This window comes from Protopterus annectens, chromosome 1.part1, assembly GCF_019279795.1.
Source record: "Protopterus annectens isolate FY-2018-M chromosome 1.part1, PAN1.0, whole genome shotgun sequence".
NCBI classification, from domain to species: Eukaryota; Metazoa; Chordata; order Ceratodontiformes; family Protopteridae; genus Protopterus; species Protopterus annectens.
In genome coordinates, this window is record NC_056726.1 from 808,011,069 (window position 1) to 808,033,572 (window position 22,504).

The window sequence follows — 22,504 nt, forward strand, 5'->3', positions numbered from 1 at the left end:
GGAGCCTGTTCCAAAGGTTTGGTAACCTCTGGGAGACAAATCTGTCCCTCCAGCATGTTCTATTAATGTCACTTACCAGGTTAAGGTGTTTAGAGCGAGTCACCAGTGTACCATTTGACTTATGGATATGCAGCATTTCCAATAAAGCAGGGTCAGAGATTGCCTTGTATGCAAGGCAGAGATCGCCTCTGAGTAGTCTGTATGAAACAGAATAAAGTGACAGTGATTTCAGATAATCCACATAGGACAGATGCTGAAGACCTTGTGTTTTCCTTGTGAGGAACCTTTGTGGTCTCTCCAATTATGCACGTGCTTGGAAAGGTACATACCAAAAGAGACACTATACTCAATTATTGGCCTGATGAGGGAAGACTACATGGAAGTTATAACTTATTTTCTTCTGGAGGCATTGCCCTTACTTATGAGATGAACAATATAGAATGCCCTTCTTACCACTGTGAAGACATAGTGGTCAAAGTTAAGGTTGCTGTCAACCTGAGTCAGGTCTCTCACCACTGAGTGTGTACTTATGGTGTTGCGACTGATGTGGTAGTTAGCAGGAACATTGCTCTTACTGAAAGGGATGATGATACATTTTTGCATTGAGTTTAAGGCCATGACTTTGGCACCAATCATTTGTTTGTGTAAGACCCTCTTGTAAGTTGTTGACATTACTTAGGTTCATAGGTTGGTACTAGGCTATCGACCGTAGGGCCTATTCAAGCCTAGTCATAACAATTCCCTGGCTATTTCTTCCCACAGTATTTACTTTCCTGGACCCCTGTCTAGCAGGGTGACTGATGAGATCCCCGGGGTGAATTTCCTATCTCCCATCCAATCATTAAGGTTCTTCTTGAAGATGGCCAAAGAGGAGCTCTGCTTGACATCTATGTGCAGTCTATTCCAGAGTCTGGGGAGTCTCTGGGTCAGGAACCTATCCCTCCAGCATGTTTTGTCCATTGTGATGACAAGGTTTAGATCCCTGGAGCGTGCATCTCTGAGGCATTGGGATTTCTTTAAGTGTAGCATGTCCAACAGCTCTGGGTTTGACGACTGAAGATTCTATGACCGCTCCAAGTTTGTAGTCATCAGCAAACTGTGTCAACCACAGATCTTTAGTTTTCACTTGTACTTCAGAAATAGATTCCAAACAGTACAGGTCCCAGGGCGAATCCCTGTTACAGGTCTCCTGTTGAAGGTGAATTCCCCTATTTTGACTATATGGGTTCTATAAGTGAGCCAGTTAGCGATATAAGGGTTGATACCTAGCTGAGTGAGTTCATCAATGATGCCTTAGTGGGGGACAGTGTCAAACACCTTGGAAAGTCTAGGCAGGCTGTATGCAGAGATTTCCCCTCATCCAGGGCCTTGGTGACTGTCTTGAAGAAGTCCACCAGGTTTAACAGGCATGATCTCCCTTTGACAAATCCAAACTAAGTAGGGTCAAGTGTTTGGTGATTACCTATATCTTTGTTGATGAGGTCCATGATGATTTGCTCCATGACCTTGCAAAGATAAGGCCAGCCAGACTAATAGATCTATAGTTCCAGAGATCAGTGGAAGCACCACCTTTGTGCAAGGGAATAATGGTGGCCATTTTCCATTCAGCTGGGGCAAAGCTGTTGCTTAGACTATGACTGAAAAGAGTACCCAATGGTGTTGCTACTTCTTGTTGGAGACCGTGTAGGACACAGCCTGGAATGTTATCAGGTCCTATATATGTTGTGTTTTTGGGCTTAGAGGGGGCGTTTATGACCTGCTCTTTAGAGATACAAGGTAGGGGACAAGTGGTAGGGATGTCATGGGGTACGTGTGGTGGGGACAGTGGAGTGAAGTTTTCACAGAACCTGTTTGCCAACAAGTTAGCTATGTCCACAGGCTCAGTCTATGTGGTATCACTAATCTGGGCTTTTCCTTTTAGGTTATGGATGTAACTAAAGAATGCCTTATGGCTGTCCTTAGTTGAGGAAACTAATCTGGATCCATAGTTTGCTTTGGAGGACTTCACAAGAAGTCTTATTTGCTTGTTTAAGCTGAGGAGGGAGTGTTTGCATTTTAGGGCTCACTCCCATTTAGTCTTAGACAGCAACTTCTTCTTATTATTGTAAAGCTTGTTAATGGAAGTTGTCCACCTGGCAAGTTTGCTTTTCCTTGAGGAGCTTGTTTTGGTCCTATCAGGTACGGCCGAGTAAATGCAGTTATACAGGTGTTTGTATAAACACTGGTGTAGAACTCTGCACAGTTGCCAGTTCCATCTGAGGAGGGAGGTGGAGTGAAACCATTTATACCATCACATAAGAGGTTTGCTGTTGGGGGGGGGGGGGGCAGTTGTTACAGTTACTTTGAATGAGACTGATTTGTGGTCAGATCTCACCAGGGAAGACCTCACAGTAGGAGTGCTACAGTGGTCCCTCATATTGGTAAGCAACAGATCCATGATGTTGGCACCCCTTGTGGAGGTGTCAACTAGCTGGCCCAAGGCACTGTAGTTAATCAAGTCACGGAACCTTTGGGTAAGTGAGATTGAGCATGAGTAATTTACCCAGTCAACGAATGGGTAGTTAAAGTTGCCCAAAACTATGGCTTTCGGATGCATTTTGACAGACTCAAGTTGATCCAAATAGGTACAGTGCGTGTCCTGATTCATGGAGGGGGTCCTGTATCTGGCAATGACTTGAACAGGTGTCCTACCAACAGTTAATTGCACCTGAAGTACCTCCACGGAATCATACTGTTTAACCAATCTGTAGGTGTACTGCTCTTTAGTGAATATTCATACACTGCCTCCTTTAGTTTTCCTGCCTTCAGTTTGTGGTCTGAACGTGTGGAAGGAAGTGTAACCCCGGTATGGCTGGGGTGCTGTCCATAGCCTTGAACCAGGTCTCTGTGACTGCACAAATGTCAGCATCTTCCAAGGTGAGAACTGCTTCCATTACGTGCAGTTTCATGTTAAGACTCCTAGCATTTAGAAGCATAACCTTGAGGTTGTTTTTAGATGGAGTTTATACATTGGGAATTTTGTCCTTGAGATACTGCCTAAAAAAAGGCACTATGGGGGAGGCAAGAGGTGACAGATGAAGACCATCTCTGGGAAAGCATCAGGGTCTGTTGATCATGTCATCCCAGGCTGACAGACACTGGATCCCCTTAAAATGACACCAGAAACTAATCCAATTATTGAAGTCAATCATTTTCTATTTGCATTGTGGCATCATCCTAGGTGAAGGTAAAGTGCAGCTTAAGGCTAGGGACATACCTGCCTGAGATGCACAGTCTGAGAGCTCAGTCATGTCTCTCTCTCTTCGGATAATCTACAGATGTACATCTGAAGTTGTTCAAGTCGTTCACAAGAACATGGACTGACGAAGTCATAACAGTACGGGTGTGATATGGCGTATCTTGGCACCTGACAGCTGACTGTGACCTTTTCCTTATCCAGCCTGGTGAGAGGAACAGCTGCGTCTCTCACGACTGAATCTCCTATGACTAATATGTTTGGTTTTGTGTTTTGCCTTAAGGACTTGTCAGGTGAGACACCGGTGTGTGAGCTATTGTGTGTATTGTGTTCTTCAGAGGAAGTACTGTGTGTAGCATGCTTGTGTTTGTGTAGGAGAGGCTCTGGTGTTTAGGTATGCTTCAGGTGAGGACCTCCGCATATGTAGGTATGTGTGATGTGGGTTTAGGTGGAGTAGGAGGCAAGGTGTGCCTGCTGACAACCCACTCATTGTCATATATACTGACTGGTGTGTGAGAGAGCATGGATTCAAGATTCTTGATATAGTTGCATCTCTCACCTGTTGAGTTTGTGTGGACTAGGAGTAGAGGGTTGCCGGTGAACATGAAGCAATTGCTACACTGCCTCAGGATGCCCATGTCAAGAAAGGTGGCTGGAGAAATTGTGGGAATTTGTCCATCCATAGTGTTAGGTAAATTTGTATGGTTATTAAAAGTGGTCACACTTAGGAATGACTAGTGGGCGAGAAGTGTGTTGGTACCTCTGAGGCTAAGCTTAGTGTTTTATCTGACAGTAGAGCAAGGCCATGAAAAATCTCTGGAGGACCACAAGCAAAGTGCTAAAGGAAAATTTAACAAGCAAAATGTTTGCGTCTATAACCACTAACGGTAAACACCACTATGCAGCAGTGAACAATGGTGCGCTACATGCAAACAAGCAGGGCTTAAATAAAACAAGAAATAACCCTTTTAACTCAAACTAGCCAATAAGGACACTCTTTCTGAGCTCTACTACAATCACCTTCAATTAGACGGGACACAGACAGCACTTTCCTCCCACAAGGGTACAGAAGAGCCTTCACCAACAAAGATGGCTTGAATTTAATGCTCAGAAGTTACAAAATAATCCCAGAAACAGCAAACCTGCAAATGGGCTATGCTACAGCTCAACTAATACAGTATACAGTAAAATGTGGTAAAAAGCAGTTCAGAGGTTCTTTCAGAGGTTTGGAAGCTAGTGGGGAAAAAAAAACTAATAAAGATCTGGAAGGTTTTGTTTAACACTATTTAAGAGGAGGAGAAGCACCAACACCCTAGAAGAAAGTGATGGCGGCTGTAATACCTAAATAGGATAAAGGCCCATTTCAATCTTAAACCATGATTATAAAGTGTGTATGTCTATAACGGCTAAAAGAACGGAAAAAGTGAGGCCAAAATTGATACACATGGACCAATGTAGTTTTGTGGAGGGGAGGCAAACATTTGACAACAGAACATTGATGAGCCAGAGGGAAGCAGAATGCAAGAAAATACCACTGTTTGTGGGTCTTGATGCAGAGAAATCACTTGACAGAGTAAGCTGGGAGTTTATGAGCATTTGCAATCCCTGATAAAATTCTAAGGTTGATTAGAAGGCCACATGAGAGATGTGAGGTGAAAATTAAAGCGGGTGGGTTCATATCTGATAATTTCTGTTCGAGCAGAGGAACCAAACAGGGGTGTCTTCTTTCCCCTTTGTTATTTGCATTATATTTAGAACCACTGGCAAAGAAAATAAGGGACTCAGAATTTAAGGATATAATTGGTATGGCAGCTAAGAAAAAATGGCTCTATTTTCAGATATTACTTTATACCTGATAAAACCAGAAAAGGATATTTCAGTGTTGTGGAACATTTTGAAGCAGTTTCAGATCTTTTTGGGATACAAAATTAATGAAGCTAAAACATAGACAATAGCTGTAAACTATGTACGCAAACATGAATTGATTCAGCAATATCCATATTTATAGGGACATAATAGAGTGAAGTACTTGGGAGTATGGATTAAAAAGATTCTAAAGTGGCAGCTAAGGATATGTGGGAAGAGGCTAAATAAAAGTTAATACAAAAACTGAGAACATGGAAGCTCTGTTATATGGATATGGATAGCAAGATACAAGCAGTTAAAATGTTTTAGTCCCTTAAGTTTTATACAGAGGTCAGGTATATTTTTATCAACCAAAAGAGAAGTTGTGGAAAGCAATTAATAAAGAGCTGAAGGATTTTATCTAGGAGGGGAAGATGGCATGAGTCAAGTAGGTTAAGCTGATTCTTCCGATAGAACAGGGCAGTTTGGGATTACTCAGTTTTAAGGGGTATTTCAGAGCTACAGTTAAGGGTCCTATACACAGCACAAGCAGAAACCTATAATTCAAAGTGGAAAGGGATAAAGATGAAACGGGGGAAGCTCAAGAAACAAGGAGAGACTGGGATTTTGGAAGCAGATTCTTAAGGGGAATAACAATAACCATACAGAATAGTATATTTATAAAGCAGAGCAGAAAGTATTCTAAGAACTAAGCTAATACTGGAATGGAGAAAGGAGATTCTGCCGATGGCGATGACTGCAATTATGAAAACCAGTTTCTCATGGGATTTCAGGTCCCAAAAGGCCATACTATCACCCCAGCTGTAAATCCTTCCACCTTCAACCATACTTACAGTACCAGATCCTATCCAACATCTTGTTCAGTCTATCAACATCTCAACCCCAGGCACATTAGCTCTAGATCCAAACACTACCACAAACTAATAAACAAATTCCTGAAGTTCATCACCAAGTATAGACTCAACCTAATACTTGGTGGTGATATTCACCCCAAACCTGGCCTACTCACTTCAGATACACATACCCCTCTACTTGTAATCTAAGCTACAAACCTACAATTAATAGACCAACTAACTCTCTCCTAGTCTGTCATCTCAATATTAGAAGCATTAATAACAAGGTACATGAATTGCATGCACTTCTGGATGTCCACTCCCCTGAGATTCTCTGTTTATCTGAAACCTGGTTAAAACCTAACACTAAAGACAATGAAGTGTTACCGCCTGGGTACAACATACACAGGCTGGATCGTGCTTCGAGGAAGGGGGGTGGGGTAGCTGTACTCTATAAATCTGAGTTGAATGTCACCATAGATGTAATACAACCTCCTCAGATTAATAACTCAGTGATTCTTGCCACCAAATTGCAACTTAATAAAAATAAATGCATTAATATCATCTGTATGTACATTTCCCCAGGTAACAATATATGTACATTTGAAGACATCCTGCACTGGCTATCATGTCACTACCCCCAAGAAACCCTACTACTTGGAGACTTTAACACAGACTGGGGCACCTGTTCCTCAGAATCCCCAACCACCCATATTAACCTGCATGCATTTACACAAATTATATCCACCCCTACCAGGATAGGTAAACCCAACCAAAAAGAAAGTATACTTGACTGGGTACTCATAAACAGTCACCCCCAACTGTGCACCTCTGGTACCCTCCTTAATGGTCTAAGCGATCACCTTCTCACATATGTAATTAAGCACAAAACCATTAATTCCCAACAACCCTTACTAGGCTTAGTGTTTTATCTGACAATAGAGCAGGGCCACGAAAACTCTCTGGAGGACCACAAGCAAAGTGCTAAAGGAAAATTTAACAAGCAAAATGTTTGCGTCTATAACCACTAACGGTAAACACACAAATGCTGATGACTCTACTCTGATTTGCTCAGCCACATCTCCAGTAGAGTTATGGTCAGCTACCCAGACCACCTTTAATACAATAGAAACAATAAAAACTTTGACCCTGCCAAATTCCAACAAGAACTAAACTTATGTAATTGGTCTATTCTAAAACACCTCCCCTTAGAGGAAGCAGTAGCATACTTTAACAGCAAATTCCTTGAGATCCTTGATTTGCATGCACCTGGTCGTTCAAAGAGAACCAAGGCAAAAACTGCACCATGGCTTTCTATAGAGTCTAAACTCAAAATTACCCTTAGAAACAAAGCATGGGCTTTATGGCGTTCTTCTAAAGACCCTCAAGATCACATTAAATACAGGCAATCCAGGAACGAAACCAAAAAATCAATTTTACAAGACAAAAAACAATACTACTGTAATTTACAGACAGTAAATCAAAATAACCCTCAGAAGTTTTGGGCAGGTTTAAATAATCTACTACATCCTGGACAAACTTCAACTCCAATCCCTGCTACTACTATTGATAAAACCCCTGAAGAGGTTTCTGATAGTTTTAACCAATTCTTTACTGAGACAATACAAGTCCTAGCTAGCCAACTACCTCCTAGCTCCCCTGGTACTGAAAGTAGCACCCCTTGAAACCTACTTGCATTCAGCTTCCAACCAGTCGCCACTTCACTTATCCGTACCTTGATCAAAAAATTAAAACCCACTACACTTTCTGCTGATCAACTCCCTGCCGAGTACCTACACAAATCAGCTGATGCTATTGCTTACCCCGTCTCAATACTAATCAATTGAACCACAGTAGAAGCTAAAATTCCCACCATCTGGAAAATATCCTATGTAATCCCACTTCACAAAGGAGGCAGCTCTACTGAATTCTCCAGTTATAGGCCAATAGCTATACTCTCTACTTGCAAAGATTATGGAAAAATGTATTCATAGACAACTCATGCACCACCTAATCCAAAATCGCCCTATGGCAGACAGTCAGAATGACTTCCGTCCTCATCACAGCACTACTTCAGCCCTCCTAGCCTTTACTAACACCATAAACCATAATCGCAACAATAAATATATATCCTCAGCCTTCTTTTTGGATCTTTCCAAGGTATTCGATATGGTTGATCACCAACTTTTAATCCACACCCTGCAAACATTCTGTCTAGTTACTGGAGCCCTCCAATGGTTTCAATCCTATCTGAATGGTCGACAGCAGGCTGTCCTCTGGCAGAACAAACTCTCTAACATTCTACCTAACACCCTTGGAGTACCACAAGGCTCTATACTAGGGCCCTTGCTGTTCTCCATCTTCATTAACAACCTTTATACTGTCATCCCAAAAGTTAGCTGCATCCAATATGCTGATGACTCTACTCTGATTTGCTAAGCCACATCTCCAGTAGAGTTATGGTCAGCTACCCAGACCACCTTTAATGCAATAGAAAACTGGCTTTCTGAACATCGTCTGATCCTAAATCCCAAAAAAACTAAAATGCTGTTATTTTCACCAACACGTAGGTCTACCGCTTTCACCTTTACCATAAAATCAAATGATGGCACAATAATCTCCCCTGACCCATCTACAAAACTATTAGGTGTCATCATAGACAATAATCTAAAATTTGACCTACATGTTAACCAAACTATCAAAACCATCAATAAAAAACTAGGGTCACTTTACAGAATAAAAGCCTTCCTAACCCCTCCAGATAAAATTGCCATAGCTCACTCTCACCTTCTTTCAACCCTTCTGTATGCATCACCTCTACTCTCGAATTTAAACAAGACTGTCCTTAACAAACTCTCAATTTATTACAACCACATTGCCAGGTTTGCCACTGGGCTGCCTTTTAGGGCACATCATTGCATCAATCTAAATCAGCTTGGGTGGCTTGAACTACCCAGCCTAATCCAGTATAACTAACTGATTATGGCCTATAAAATCCTCTATAATCCGGACAATACTCCTGCACTTAAAAAATATTATCACCCCCTATAACAATCCTAGACCGCTTCAATCCTCTAACAAACTACTAATTCAGACTAGCAAAATTAATAACACAGTCAGCGATTCTCTCTTTGCAAACTCAGTAAGTAGATCCTGGAACTCTCTTCCAGCTGATATTACCTTACTTTCCACCTTAGGTCAATTTAAAACTAGACTCAAACAACATTTGCCACTTAACTGACTATGTCAATGTATCAAGCCTGGCTAACTCTCTCTAGAATGTGTAAAAATCTGTTAACCAGTTTACTGTGTAAATTAATTTAATCCTGACTTGTGCTCAGGATTAAATGTAACCTGTGGAACTTGTTTAACTTGCTTACTTATGTAATCTCTGTAAATAGTCTGTTTGTAATATGTAATGCTGGTATTATGTAATGCTGTATTTGCTTACCCTTGGAGCTTTTCTCCCCAGGCCTCCGCTGAAAATGGACATGCATCCAGTCGGACTATCCCGGTCAACAAATGTAAAATAAAAAATAAATAAAAATAGGGATACAGAAAATAGGTAGGAGGGGGCTGGAATTTATTGGAAAAAACTGGCAAAAGAGCCAAGGTAATGGGAGCAAACAATTAGCGAGGGAAAGATAACAGAATGGGAAAAGGACAATAATTTATTTGGACTGTAGGCTACAGATTGCCTTCCCTTATCAAGGAATGATATCAGAGTACAGGCGAAGAGAAAGAAATAGGGGGATCCTAATTGAAAGACCAGCACTAATATAGAACAGAAGCTGCTGTTAAAAACGGAATATTTAGTAGAGCATACAAAATACTGCATGATAACTATAAGAATCAATCAGACAAGGTTAGAAAGGATTGGGAAGAAAGAATGGATAAGTAATTCACAAAGAAACAATGGGGTATATATGTATGTCTCCCAAATATGCAACAAAGTCTAGAAGATTTAGGATCTTTGCTTGGAAGTGTTTACATATGTATTTTTATACCCCAAGCAGACTCCAAAGAATTTTTCCTCAGGTAGACAACAGATGTTGGAAGTGTGATGGGGAAGAAAGAGGTGATTGGGAACATACTGTCTGTGTACATAATGAGTTGACAGTCTTAAAGATTCCCTGCAGACTACCCTGTCAGAGATACCAGGTGAGCAAACTGGTGTAACTAAGGAAATGATTTTTGAGCTAAGATACAGAATCAGAATTACCTAGACATAGTAACCTTGCTGAGTCTAATTATGGTGGCTGTCAAAAAAAGCAATTATTAGTAATGGAAATCGGAGTGTATACCAGCTGTAACAGAAGTAGTGAATATAGTAACGGAGCTAAAACAACTGGAACTGGGACCTTTAGAAAACGGTAGGAGCAAATTACATAGAAAAAAATGGGAATTGTAGAAACAATACATGCAAAGGAGGAGCAAGGTTTAAAAGAAGGCAGGATTTGAATGAGCTATGTAATGTCTGACTGACAATGACTGGATAGATTATAAGTGATGTATAACGTTTGCAACTAAATTATGTGAATATGGTTTGTGATGTATTATGTTTGCAACCAAATATAATGTCAATATGGTTTGTTTTCATTTAAATAAATGCATGACTGCCTATGTCATATGTGACAATTTAATAAATATGTTTCTTGTTTAAAAAAAAAAAGAAAGAAATACTAGGAGAAATAATTTGGGTATTTATTGGACTAAGGACATCAGGTGGAAAAGACCAGATAGAGTTGACTGACAGCCAAATACAACTTCATGGCAAAAAGAACGTCCTCTCCTTAATGCATCATCCTGTCAGCCAAAGAAAAGCAACTTTTATAGGAAAGTCAGAGAAACATTTGGAATTTGCACCCAAAGGTTGGATGAATGATGAATACTACTACAGTGGTGATCTTAACAATGAACACAGGTCTTAATGCAGTTTCTGTCAAACATGGTAGGAAAAAGGCTAGATCAGAGGGGAGACTGACATCTGGGTACAGAATGATTACTAGACAGCATGGTTAGGCAATGTTCTAGTTGTTTCACATCTCAAAAAAGGTGCTGGATACTGGGAGGGACTGACATGGACCAAATGAAAAATCCTCAAAATAACAGTTAAGCCTACAATAACTGGTGAAACGACTACAGGAAAACATGTCATCTGCCAGCATATCGGTAACACTTCAGCTCAGTTCTCAGCTGGGGCACCTTCTCTGCACAGCCTTTCTGTGTACATGTGGGCTTTCTCTGGGTGCTATAAATTCCTCTCATATTCCAAATATATGCTGTAGTTTATCTGGTTATCCTCCAAATTGCCAAAAAACATATGTGAGCAAAGGTCTGCACATGCAAAAATGGGCATCATGAAAACTACATTCTATTCAGGATTAAGTTCTCTGTCTTGTTTCTCCTGAGTGCCAGGACAGGTTACACTGCAACAATGAACTGGATTAAGCAGCTAACTGGAGAATGAATGAAAATCAAAGAGGAAAAAACAGACATATTCATGCTTTTATCCGCCGGGAAGGAAGACTATGCAAAATACTGTATTCAAAAAATGTAACAAATTACAGAGTCAGTGGGATGCAGACATGTGTAAGCTAATGCAGAAGTAAGAGGCAATGCATCTGATGTATCAAAAGCCCAGACTACTTCTGTATGTCTTTGGCTAACCATTTTTGCTCAGATGAGCTTTTTCTATTGTTATGTTTCTTTACAGGGTCACATATTTTAGGGCTGTCTTTAAAGCAGAAAACACAAAGCCACAATCTCTGTGCAACAGATACTAATCTAAGATGCGCAGTTCCAAGGAATTTTATATTCTTGGCTGTTTTATTTTTTGACACATTTCAAGCACTGACTTGCATCGCGACTCCCCTTCAAGTGAAACCAAATGACCTGCATCGAGGCAGACCCAATTCAGGAATCTGCATTTAAAAGATGATTTTATCACCTTCCTTTATCATTCATTCAAATGAAGGTGACGTTCCTAGTCTGTAATAAAAAAGTACAAGTTTGGAAACATTTCCTAATTATGATGAGCATACAAGAAGAAATTTCAAAATGATACAGCACAAGAATTTTTAAGAGTGGAACACTGATAGTAACTACAAAAAAAAAAAAAAAAGATCAATTCATCTTTAGTTCAGTGTGTTCTCCACCTGTCTACTTCATTTAATTGGCTCATGGCTATATCACCATCAATCAAAGTTACAACTAGTAGTATATCTGCTTTTCCACATTAGTTGTTTTGAACCATTCTGAGTGAATTAAGCACCAACATCCTAACGCTTTCTAAAGGTGATTATTAAAAACATAAAAAAGAGAGAATTCAGAAAACATGGAAGGCACTTCAGCAGGGCAAGAAACGTACAATTTAAATCAGGAGGATTATCAAGGCATGTGTTTGCTGCAAAAAACTAAACAACTTTTGTATAACTCTGAATGCTTTATTTTTTTTTTTTTCTGGCTGAGCTTTCTCTCCATTTTTGTTCAGGCCAATATGCTTGCAGCCTTATGTGCAGACAACAGAAAGGCGCAATCTTTCCCTGCAAATGTTATTCACACAAGATGTGCAACATTCAATTCTTTTCTAAACTTTGTCATTTTCAGACACTGATCTGCTTTCTCACTTTACTCTGTCACCCTGATCAAATGACTTTAGTAGAAGTTACATTTATACAGTGATTTGTTACTTTAATTTACAAAGCACTTAAGCAAGCAGAAGTACTTAGTGTGAATTGTGGCTTTCAATTGAAATGTTGGCACTCAAAATGCCCAGTTTCAATAAGCAGAAAAAAAGAACGAAAACCCGAAGAAGAGCGACTCTTGTAAATTGCCCTTCTCCTTAAAACTCCTTGCACTCCCACCTCCCCTCTGCCCGAATTTAAATGCAACAACTCTGAGTCCACTATTCCTCAGAGAAAAGGGAATATTCCCAGAAATGGGATCTCAGACTTAATATATCCAAGTCCATTCTTTCGGCCATTCAGTCTCCCTGTTTAGGGCTCACTCTACTGGGTCCCGACATTTCAAACGGTTACCCTGAATTGTAATGCACAAATCTGTCAACATCTAAAAACTATATTTATTTTATTTTATTTTTATTTGACATTTGTTAACCGGGTTAGTCTGACTGGCCAAGATGCCCATTTTCAGCAGAGACCCGAGGAGAAAAGCTCCAATTACATAATAATCAATACATTGATTAATACAAAAAATGAAAGTAGGAGAACAATTGGTCTTTACTCAAAAGAAGTAAGAAATACATAAAAAACAAGGAAAAGAACATATAAGTAAATCATAGGAACATATTACACTAAATAAGAACGTCAGTGATTTAAAACAATTTGTAACATTCAGCGTGACAGTAATTGCAATGTAAAACCTTAAGAGGAGATGGCGGCTAGGGGTAGAAGAGGAGGAGGAGATTGGCAGGAAGGAAGTTAGATGTGAAGGAACATTGATCAGAAAATACAGTTAAATATATAGCTGAGGTAGAAACAGGAAGAGGGGACCTTAGCTGTTGAGAGAGAGGCAAGGGAGAAGATCCTTGAGTGGGGTCACTGCAGGAGCATACATGACGAAAATTAAGAAAATGAGAGAAAATGAGATATGTAAAGATTCAAATACCGAAAATAAAGACAAAACTGAGAAAAAATAAAAGACCAAGTATAACTTCAGCACAAGGTGCTTCCCACTCTACTACTTTGGCCACCTTATGGTCACACGATTAGCCAACATACAATTAGTAGTTTATGCTTTTTCCCTGTCAGTTTCCAGTTGACTCTTACGTCTTGTACATTTTGTCATCTGGACCCATTACACTCAGGCTGTTCTTCTTTCTCTTATATCCCTCACATTTATTGCTGAGAGGCTGAAGTGGCAAGGGAAGAACTGCTTCTACCAGCTATAGGAAGTGACGGGATTAATTTTTCTGTGCACAACACATCTGTTCTTGATAAGGTTACCTGCAGTTTGTAATGCAATTAGCACTGTCCACTACATTCAATAAATGTAATATCAAGCCTTTAGCACCACCAGCATGTCTCCTTTCAAGGCTTGACTTTTGATGCCTGGAATTGTTATATGTGTAGACAGCTTTAATGCTAATAAGCTAGTTAGAGTGATCTACATGACTTATTATTGTACATACATTTCTTCTACAGTGTTCAGTTTTATATGCACAACGTCAATGAGCTTAAAACATAACCTTAGTGTCACTGTTATTTATCTTGACATGATAGTGGCTAGTTCCTAGACTTAAGGGGATGTTCCTTTGGCAAAAATACTCACACGGTTTTGTACGTGATTGCTATTGCTAGGCTAATGATCCCAGGGGGTCTTTTTTAAGCCTAGCTATGCTTCCCAAGGTGAAAATCAAACTTTATACCTTGTGTCTACCACCCCCCCCCATTCTCCCAAGGAAGGAGAGCTAGCTATTTGCTGCTTATTCTGCTTTCTCCATCCTGAACTTCCAGCACTAGGCCCATGATTTGAATCCAGAACATCTGCTTTGTAAGCTAGTACACTGCCACTCTGTAAAAGTTGGTTAGCTGATCCCTGCTTTAATTTCTTTAACTTTACGTTAAAGGTACTCTCCGAGATATCTAAAGATAACTGCATGACATACTGTGTCTGATTTCTAGACAGAAACATTGTAAACTGATTCTGGGCTCTAATAACTGTATACTAGCAGGTCGACATTTTGAAGTCTTAATGCAGGTGAAAGGTGTTGTATTGAAGGAATATAACCTATCATCAAATTTAAAGAAGGAAATAACTTGGTAAAATATACATGATGTTTTGACTCTTACCCATTGCTGGATTGCACAAGTCCCCCATCAGCTCGATAGTATTTACAAGCAAGAAAGGCTCTATTAAATTTGAACATTTCCACCAATTCTGGATCAAGTCGCTCTCCAGATTCTTTATATTTGCCGAGGAGAACACCAGACTTTTTAAAAAATAAGACTTTGTTCTTCTCACACCAGGAATCAAAGAAAGTGCAGAACTCCTCCCATGAAGAGAATTTCTTTTCAGAAATGTCATCCACCATCACTGTGCACTCCTGTGGGTGAAACACAGAAGACACATTAAATATTATGTCCCATCTAAAACCTCATTATCCTCTGCTTACCATCTCCTCTCTGTTTATTACAATCCATAATCAGTTGTGAGAAAGACACTTGCAATACCACTGTTGCAGTTCATGAAAAGTTATTTTCATATGTTTACATGCACATCTTATCCTTATAAACAATCAAAAAAAGGAAAACGAGATGCATAAATTCAGTCTTTCTCAGTCCAGAATTTTTGCAAGGTTTGGACCCAGCTCAAGTCACTATATCAGTCCTCCCACTAACTTTTCTGAAAAAGCACATTCATATTATATTTTATTTTACTACTTTTGAATTAAGAATAACTTTTTTGAAACTCTTGTTATAATTACTTATTTGCTAACTAGGTAACATCCACTAGCCTCAAGCATCTAGACCTAAGACCAAGGGGTCTGAGTAAATGGCTTGTTCAATCAAGCAGTATGCAAGTGGAGACTTAGGGAATTAAACAAAGGACTAAATGACTCATAGGTTCATAGATTTATATTAGCCTAACAACCACCTGGGTCTTTAAAAGTCTAGCAATGAAATCCATCCCAGTTTTGTCCCAATGTTCCTTGGATGCTTATGTGGTGAGGTATGTTAGTAAAGGGGTAGCTTAGGGTTATGCTGGTGAGGGTATATTAGTTGTGGATTAATTTATTTACTGTTGACCTCTGTCCATCAAACACATGGGAGCCAGATTGGAGGTGAATCTGCGATGTTTCATCCAATGATCACGGTTTCTTTTGAATAGGGTCAGTGATGAACTATGCTTCAGGTAGATGATGGGCTTATTCCACAGCACGGGCATCCTCTGAAGCACATATCAGTCTTCCCAACATGATGATGAAAGATCATTACAATTTCAAAGAGTTAAAACTCTACTTTATACTAAAGGTGAATTGGCATCTTGTAGTTATGCAAATAAAGGTGTTTTGCTAATGCCTAATTTGTGCTCCTGTATTTTATTTGTTTATGATTTGCCAGGTTAGTCATATTAGGTTGTGGCCTATTATTACAGAAGATCTGAGGAGGTTTCATATTAAAGGAAATTTGGCTAGGACATCAGGGAAATTCCTCAGCTTTTTTTTGTTGTGAGATCAATTACAACAACCTGAGCTAGCAAAACTTTAGGCAGCTGGCATCTCAGCTTAACATCTCATCAAAAAGACTGCAACTTATGCTGAATTGCACAATCAATAATGGATGAATCACAGCATCAGGTATAGAAAAAAATGAAAGTCACATACTTAGCAAAAAGATGGACCTAAATGATCTGTGTTAATTTTCTTCAACCTCTAGGATTTAAGCAAATGTTCAAGTCTGCTCGGCACACAGAATTTTCCCAGATTTTATATTCTCCCCTCCTCCTATAATGAACAGCTCTTTCTGCCTCATGTTTCCAGGCGTTCCGATCAGGAACTAAGCACCTAATTAATCGAATTTTACTCTAGTCTCTCCTCTAGACATCTCTCAGAACAAAGGAACGAGAAGGTTGATGGGTTTGTTGGAGGACGGACTCGAATCATCTTGATCTAACAATATAGCAAGTGCACAACTTTCATATCTAGAACAATTCAGTCAATCCTTTTCAACTTCTCCGAGTCCACAAACTGACTTCTTTGGTGGTTTACGGATAGCATGAAAAACTGTAGCCGTAAAAGAGGAGTTTCTATCTCTAATTATGGTGGCTGGCAAAAAAAGCAATTACTAGAAAATGGAAAAAAATCAAAACCAATTATATATTAGAAGTAGTGAATATAGTAACAGAGATTAAACAACTGGAATTTACATCTTTTGAAAAAGGTAGGGGCAAACTACATAGGAGAAAATGGAGATTGTGGGAATAATACATACAGGGGAGGAGGAATGAGGTTTAAAAGAAAGCAGGACTTAAAGAGCTATGTAATGTTTGATTGGAAAAGACTCACCCAGACTCTGCCACAGTTTGATGTGGGGGAAAGGTTAGTTTGCTTTTTATTTCTTGTATTTTGTTTTACTTTATTGCCTTTTTCTATTTTGTATACTGTGATTTGTTTTCTTTACACTGTGCTTTACTTGTATTCTGCTTTTAACTGCATATTAAAATTTGAAAAGAGACCACAGCTCTTGTCTCCTGTGAGTCAGACAGAAATTTTTCCCACCCTCCCCCTGTTACTGTTGTGTTCTTAAACACCACTGCCTATCTAGTTCCCTGCCCCTTATGTTAATTTGACCATACAGTGGATATAAAAAGTGTACACACCCCTGTAAAAATGCCAGTTTTTTTTGTGATATAAAAAAAATGAGACCACAACAAAGTATTAGTTTAAGGGTGTGCACTCTTATGCAACCAGCTTATTGTACGTTTTTTATTTTTTATATTTGTTTCCCCCTAACAGATTTGTTTTTCAATTGAATTGTACAGGTTACAGGTCACATTAAAGGTGGGAAAAGTTTTGAAATGATTTGTTGTGGTCTAATTTTTTTATATCACAAAAACCTAGCATTTTAACAGGAGTGTGTACACGTTTTATATCCACTGTACCTTTGTTTTAAAAGTGCAGTCCACATTTTTTTTACCCAACAACCAAAAAGGAAATTCTCTCCATATGAACGTCAACAATAAACTTAATTTCCCATTTACTTTGATTTAAATACTCTACAAAATTTTCCAATCTAACTTTGTCAGAATTCCAAATAAGCCAACAGTCATCAAGAAATCATTTCCACATATCTAGGGAATGAAAATAAAGATTTTGTTCCAAATCGTAAATCATGAGCTTTTCAAAACAGTCAATAAAGAGGTCAGTATATGTGGGGCAAAGCCACCATAGCAATACCGCTGAGCTGTAAATAACAGGGGGAAACTGTAATAAAAAACATTCTTAGTTAGAATGTGTTCAACCAATATCAACAAAAAAGTATTGAACCCAGGTGGATATAGCTGTGCTCTGTTTAAACAAAATCCAAACCACCCTAATGGGGTATCAAAGTAAATAGAGAATTAACATCTAGAGTGCACAAAAAACACTTTTTTTCACACTGAACCTCCTGAATAACCTGTAAAAATTCAGCTGTGCCCTTCAATTCAGCTTAGGAACCCCTCGTGCGGTAGTGGCAGGAAGCGGCTGACCTTGTATGTCAGAGAACTGGCATGTCCAAGCATGTGTGCTACTGCTGTGATACCCAGTTTCCACACAAGGGTTACAAATGGGGTTCTCATTTGCTTGTTTCTATAACAGAAAAGAAACAAAAAGGGAACGCCATACCACTTTTAATTTTTGATGAGTTCCATTTGGATTCTGTACTCTTTATTCGTTGATTGCTTTTATAACAGACGGCAGTCACACCAAAGTAGAATTGGAAACCACCTGAAGGCTTTAAAACTGTTAAAACACCTCCCATTGCCACACAAATGGCAGTCAAAAGAGAAATGGACCTCTAATTTACTTATTTATTCATATTTGTTTACCAGGGTAGTGCAGTGATGAGTAATGACCAATTTCAGGCTCAGCACCAGTTATCAACAGCTTTAACAGCTATCACAGCTACACCATCTCTTTTTAAAGAGGAAGTATCACATAATGGGCAGTTAAAATCCCCATGTGCTATTAAACATTATGAGTGTGTCTCCGATCATAGCCAGCTGCTGTTACATGTTCTAGAAATTAATTTAAAGAAACTTCACATGTGAATTTCCTAATAACTATTTTGAAAACATGTAACCTGGTTATGACAACAGACACAACCATAATCATCTACATTATAGATCAACCCTTAAAATGTACCTCCCAAACCTGTAGTGTGGATATTTTTGAGCTATTTAAAATACTTTAGTTCAGATACATTTCTTCTGAAAATAGATGCAAGTTAAGTATTTACCATAACAACAGAGCCAGATGATCTGAGTTCATCTTCTTGCACATATATGACTTGGACCACAGATTTATATAAGCTCGGCACCAAAAACTTTCTACACTCTGGTGCTTTCTCTCCTCCCATAATACTTTACTTACTCTCTCAAGATTTCTAAGTGCATAGCATGGGAGCTCAGCAAAGTACTGCATATCAGCTCTATAAAAACGCTTCCTCAAAGCCTAACCTCTAGCCAAAGGAAAAGGAAGAAGAGTTGCTTAAGATGGACTCCGATCATATAGATAGGACACTAAGCAAACTTACCACACCAGTAGATGTTCAAATACATCACTGCTGCAGACAGTAGCATAAGCTATGCAAGTTATAGCCTGCCAATGATATGACAACAGTCCAGCTTACAAAGCTTAAGGGCACCTTTCATGTGCCCTAACTGCTGTGCAGCTCAAGGAGAACAGTATAAAGTCAGTATTTATGGTACCAAACCTTCAACGCTTTCTTGCCTCAGAATAAGAGAAGTTAGAGCCCTGAAAGTCAGGTATATACTAGGCAAAAACAAAGCAAAAAGAAAGGGGTTGAGGGAGGGTATTCACAGAAAAAGTCAAAGCCTAGAAATAACTCATTATGCTGAGACAGCCATTTAGACATCATGTTTTGACAGACGGCCCCTTCTTCTTACCTTCATAAGAAATTAACAGTTGATCAAAACTCCTGAAGGACTCAGTCCTGCCAATGCAGTATCTGAGCGGCCTATGGATATCCAGAATGTGTAATATTCTTTAACCCTTATTTTTGGTCCAGGAAAGAAAACGGGATGATGAATAGCCAGGCTCAAAGTAAACTCTGAAACTACTTTAGGCAAACAAAGTATTTGATCTCAAAGTTACCATGTCCTTGTGAAAAATGAGATAAGGTTTATTCACTATAAGTGCAGAAGTCAGATCAATGAGTACAACTGTTTTTCAAAGTAACAATCTCAATTCAGCCTTGTGAGCCAGTTCAAATGGAAAAAGCATTTCTCTGGAGCAGAATTTAAGATCCCAAGAAGGTGCAACCTGTCTTCTATGTGGATGGATACACAAAATGCTTTTCAAAAATGGTTTCATTTGAGGCTGAATAGACAAGGGAGTACTACTGACAGACAAGCAGAAATGGCTGAAATGTGCATCTTTACAGAATAGTAAGAAATGCCAGAGGATATTAACTTTCACATATATTGAAGAACCAGATTAGCCTGGGACAGAAAAGGGTCATAGTTCTTACTTTAGCATCAACTTGAAAAATCGTTTCCATTTACCTAAAAGGTATTAAACAATTATCATTCAGGCAGACAACTGAGGAAGATGAAGATGGGGGTGTATCAAACAACCCCTGTCTTTTCTAAGTCCATTCTGTGAGGAAACTTATATTAATTCCCTTGGTCATTTTCAAAGGGGGAGAACCACTGTTGTCTGGGCCAAAAAGGGGTCACCACAATTATTATGTGAGAATCCTTCTGAAATTTTATAAGAACATTGGTAATCGGAGGAAAATGTGGAAATGCATACAGAAACAATTCCCTTCTACTAGAATGAAACATCATCTGACTTCCAGGACTTTGTGCAAGGAGTCCTGCAGCAGGCGTTCTTTAGTTGTCCATTGCGAATGGAGGGCAAACAGATCTAGCTGAGAAGCTTTGGATAGCTGGATCATTTCCTGCAAGACACCTTCCTCCCAGGGTTAACTTCCATTCATGGGGGTCTGTCGTGGTCCTACTCAGCTTGTCTGCAATAACATTCTGACCCGACAGGGATAAGAATGTTCTGAGCTGACAGCTCCTTGACTATCACAGCTAGTCTACAAAGGAAGTAGGATCTGGTTTCTCCTTGTTTATATAGCACATCACCGTGGTGTTGTCCATGATTAATAGTGGAGGGCCTAGAACCCAAAGATGACTTGGAGATTTGACAGCATTTGTCACAACTGTAATTTATTTGACATTTGTGTGTTTCAGTCTGTCCTACTTGTTCCACAGACCCTGAACTTTCATCCCCTTGGAAGCATCACCCCAGGCAAAGCCTGAGGCAATTGTGGTTGCAGACTGAAGCTGGAAGGGAGTAAGAAAGACATGGGAATAGAGATAACCATTCCACCCACCACAGTAACTCCCTTTTAATTAACTGAAATAATAGGGGATGTTGGTGTTGGGTCCAAACAGACTTGGGGAACCAGTAAATTTTCCTCACGTGAAGTTTTGCCAAAGGAATCATGAGCACTGCAGAGGTCAGGAAACTCAAAATACACAGATACTCTCTGGCCAATGTCAGATACATTTGGAGAAAATCATAAATTGTTCCTGATAAAATTCTACTTTGTCGTGGGAAAGAAAAGTCGTCATGAGTGATATGGCCAGAAGACACCCCAGAAACACTATGATGTGAGAAGAACAAGAGAAATACTCTCAATGTTCACCTGAAACCCCAGACTTTGAAAAATGTTTGTTACTCAAACCAGAGATTCTTGACAAGTTGTAAAAGAATCTGCAAAAATGAGGCAGTCATTAAGTATGGGAAAACATGAATGAACTGCAACCTGCAGTGTGCAACTGGCACGAGGCGCTTTGTAAACAGCTTTGAAGCTGTAGACAAACCCAACGGTTAAGGCAGAGAACTGAAAATGTAAACCAGTCACAGAAGATCTTTAAAAATGTCTGAAATCTTTGAGAATTGGAATGGGATGATAAGCATATCTTAAAAATACAGTTAACAAAAACAGAGTTGGAATGAGAGCTAGCAATGGCGAGAGAGAAAGCATTCTGCATTTTGGGACTTTGATATGAAGGTGTAGAAAAGAAAGGTCCAACACAGGTCACTAGGTTCCTTCTTTCTTTGGCACCAGAAAGATTCCAGAATAAAATCCCCTGTTTGATCTTGGGGAATGAGTTCTATGACTTCTTGAGATAGCATCTGCTCCAGTATGGCAGGAAATAGGGAGATCATATTGGATGGATGTAAAGTTATCCCCTGAAAAGGAAGAAAGGAATCTCACAGTCAGTTGTAGCCTTTTTGAATGACTCCCAGAACCCAAGTTTCTGAAATTATCTGGTGCTTCAGAGGAAAATAAAGACCCAGACACAACTGTATTCTCGCCTTCCTAAGTCACTGTTGCAGTATTCCTTACAATAGGGAGGGAACTAAAGCTACTGTAAAGAAAGAGAGGAAGAAGGAATTGAATAACCTTCCAAAAAAAAAAACAGGTATGGACCTTGCAAAATCTTCTTCTGGCCCTTGAAAATATCTAACTTGCAGTGCTTAGTAAAAGCTCCCAGAATGGATCTAGCATCAAGACACTTAAAAAAAGCTCTGTAACAGGCAACCGCTCGAGCAGAATGAACATGAACAGAAGTAGGATGCTGTTTGCAAAGAAAAGCATAACAAAAGGAAATGGCTTTACAAATCCATGAAGAAATGATTCATTTAGATTAGAAACTACCAAACCCAATTTCTTGTCCTGAAAAGAAAAGTTGCTCAGATTTCCTAAAAGTCTTATTAAAATTCTATCCGAGCTGTCTATGCAAATCTAAAGAATGGAGAATCATCTCACTGCTATTTTGTGGAGAAGGAAAGATGGGTGTTCTG

General features: G+C 39.3%; 1 protein-coding gene across 2 annotated transcripts in view; it reads right to left on the reverse strand.

Moving 5' to 3' along the window:
* Positions 1-22,504, reverse strand: part of LOC122807274 (uncharacterized protein ZSWIM9-like) — a 410,955-nt gene that overhangs the window by 135,923 nt on the left and 252,528 nt on the right. For both annotated transcript variants that reach the window (XM_044078391.1, XM_044078382.1), the window contains exon 3: positions 14,748-15,001. In XM_044078391.1, the coding sequence (XP_043934326.1) occupies positions 14,748-15,001 (254 nt within the window). The remainder of the gene's footprint in view (positions 1-14,747; positions 15,002-22,504) is intronic.